We start from the raw sequence: 2,628 nt of genomic DNA, 5'->3' as shown, positions 1-2,628 counted from the left end.
TTAGAAGGGGACCAATGGGATTGATGGACCATGAGGGAAACAAGTGTATGGCTAAAAGAATAGCCACAAGTGTAGGTTCTTAGTTAAACCTTATTTTTTGTTGATACTCACCACATTGTCATCCTTATAAATGTTCCCAATGTTACAAAGAATCACTAACCAATCTTCCTACTCACTGCTTAGTTGTCTCCCACATCTTCCTTAGATTCCCTTCTAATTTCATTTGTCTTCTTCTCCCAAAGGTTTCATAGACGAGACAGGATTCTTGAGCATCCAGACAGCTTAGATAGATCTCTCTGTGCTGTCCATTTGACCAAATAAGTCATCTGCTTCACAGTGTTCGAAGTAGCATTATATAAGGGAGGCTCTAAACACAAGCCTAATCATGCAGGTAAAAACAGTGTAAATTCATAGCCAAACAAATTCATTCTTTGCATTCCAATCAAAATTGATATAATCTCTTGATGACTTATAATATAGCAGCTTATTCAATGGCTTTCTAAAGTTACACAAGGAAAAGCAAGAGAGGAGTCTTCTGCTGCTACCAACAAGAAAAAAAATAGTAATGGTAAGAGATACTTGGATTTCAGTAACCCATTTCGCAATCATACTATACATCTTTACTAATCATTTTGCTATTTTTTTTTTTTGCATTCCAGATCAAGAAGCTAAACAGAACTACATAATTTTCTTTAAGAGTGGGGGTGTTGGTGTTTATCAAAAAACAAGAGGATTTGAAGAAAAAAAATTTGCTCGTAAGAAGTTCAAGCCATTTGCCTTTCTGTGTAGGAAGGATATAGCACAGGCTTGCTTTTATAGTACTGTTCATCTGAGAAGACTTGATAGCATAAATAGAAGGCAGCAAAAGCAGTATTGGACTCTATCCATGAAGATGAAGAAAGAAGATATTGCTAGAGATATGGACAATAGTAACAAGGTGGATCCGGCTACAGTAGGCAGCAAGGTTTTACCAGTAAGTGACTCAACGTTATCAATCTCTACTAACACAAACCAGGACCAGTGTGGAGCATCAGAAAAGAAAGAAAGGATTAAGGAGGACAAGACTAAAACATTATCAAGAATGAAGGAGCTAATAAGATGGGCTGCTGCAGCAAAATCAGCTGAAAAGGGAGGAAAGTACATTGGCCGAAAGGTAAATATTTTTTTAGATATAACTAGCATCTTATGTTGCCATACCATGAATCTGGATCACAGATTTTTCGAAAAGGATCACCTAATCAATATTTGACAGTACGCGGAAATTTAAAAACAAAGTAACATGTCATCTATATTCTCTTGCAATAGCAACTTACTATATATGTATGATCTTGTAGCTACTTGCATGATTTTGGATTATAACATTGTTTTATCGTTCAGGTTCTGCAATTTCGCAATCGTGGAACTCTAAAACCAGTACCAGATGATGACCAGTTAAGCAATGACTCCCCAAAGATCAGCTTTAGATGGGAATTGGAAAGCTGTTCCGCCACTTCCTCTGCCTACTCGGCAATTTCAGTAGCATCTTCATTGAAGAATGATCAAAGTTTAAACATTCAATCCTTGGATTCAACAAAGTTTCAAAACTCAGATCACTGGCAACCCAAGAAAGGCAATTGGATCACCTCAGATTCAGACTGTACGTCATACTTCTTAAGCAACTATATATACTTCTTTATTTCTTTAAAAGACTTGTAATGCCTGCTTCTTCTAACCTAACCCCTGAGATTATTTTGTTTGGACAGTTGTTGTGCTAGAGCTATGAATGGAAGAAGATGGGGCTAGAGTGTAGTTTTCAAGAGCTTCTTCAATCAAACGCTTGATCAATGTACCTTAAATATATATAATGATTGAACATCTTTAATTTTCAGAGATGTTCGAATGTAAAATCAAGGAATTGATATGTCAATGAAATTTGGCCACAATTGAACCAAAGTATCCAAGTGGAGCAAGGTTTTAAAACTGGTGTCATATTTGAGGTGTGTTATTGTGTGAACATGGAATTACCTGGTTATTTCAACTCTTACATTTTCAGCTATGACTAATTGAGTTGTTCTATATAGAATAATTTTCATCCGATCCTTTACATTCTCACACTCTAATTAAGAAAATTGTGTAAAAAACACCCCTATGACCGAATGAAATAACTTTTGACAAATAATAGGAAGTTTATGGAATAATACTTTATACCTAGTTACCTGATGATTACATATGAGCTGTTTGTGATAGAGCATCAAATTTTGTCAAGGAGCTTGAAACCATAAAAGAGGAGAAATTATTTATTTGCTCATTTGCTGTTTCTTGTTGCATCAATGCTTGTTGTGGTAAAACTTATTAATTATCACAATTGTTTAATGTATCCATGTGAGTGATTTATAGTTTCTATATGTAATACCGTGGAAATTATAACATACACTGCACAGAGCAAAATTATTTCTTCAATTGCTTGAAAATAAGACAAGCTAGAATTATGCTGCTAATAATATTTCATGTTTTCAAGTTCCTTAAAGGATCAAGGATTTGTGTAATATACATATGGCCTCCTATCACAAGTTCACAACTGACAAGAAAGATGGAGAAGGCAATAACAGGCCAGGGTTGAATAGCATGCATGCTAAATGCTGTTTGCAT

General features: G+C 35.2%; 1 protein-coding gene across 1 annotated transcript; it reads left to right on the top strand.

The window, feature by feature from the left end:
• The first annotated feature begins 425 nt into the window (after positions 1-425).
• LOC126785461 (uncharacterized) lies at positions 426-1,948 on the top strand. The gene is made up of 4 exons (XM_050511160.1): positions 426-568; positions 660-1,153; positions 1,378-1,636; positions 1,743-1,948. Exons 2-4 carry the CDS (start codon positions 887-889, stop codon positions 1,760-1,762), a joined length of 546 nt encoding a protein of 181 aa, XP_050367117.1. The 5' UTR covers positions 426-568; positions 660-886; the 3' UTR covers positions 1,763-1,948.
• Positions 1,949-2,628: the final 680 nt, after the last annotated feature.

The sequence above is a fragment of the Argentina anserina genome, chromosome 2, assembly GCF_933775445.1.
Source record: "Argentina anserina chromosome 2, drPotAnse1.1, whole genome shotgun sequence".
Taxonomy (NCBI): Eukaryota; Viridiplantae; Streptophyta; class Magnoliopsida; order Rosales; family Rosaceae; genus Argentina; species Argentina anserina.
Note: the sequence above shows the minus strand (reverse complement) of the source record. Positions and strands in the feature narration are given on the sequence as shown.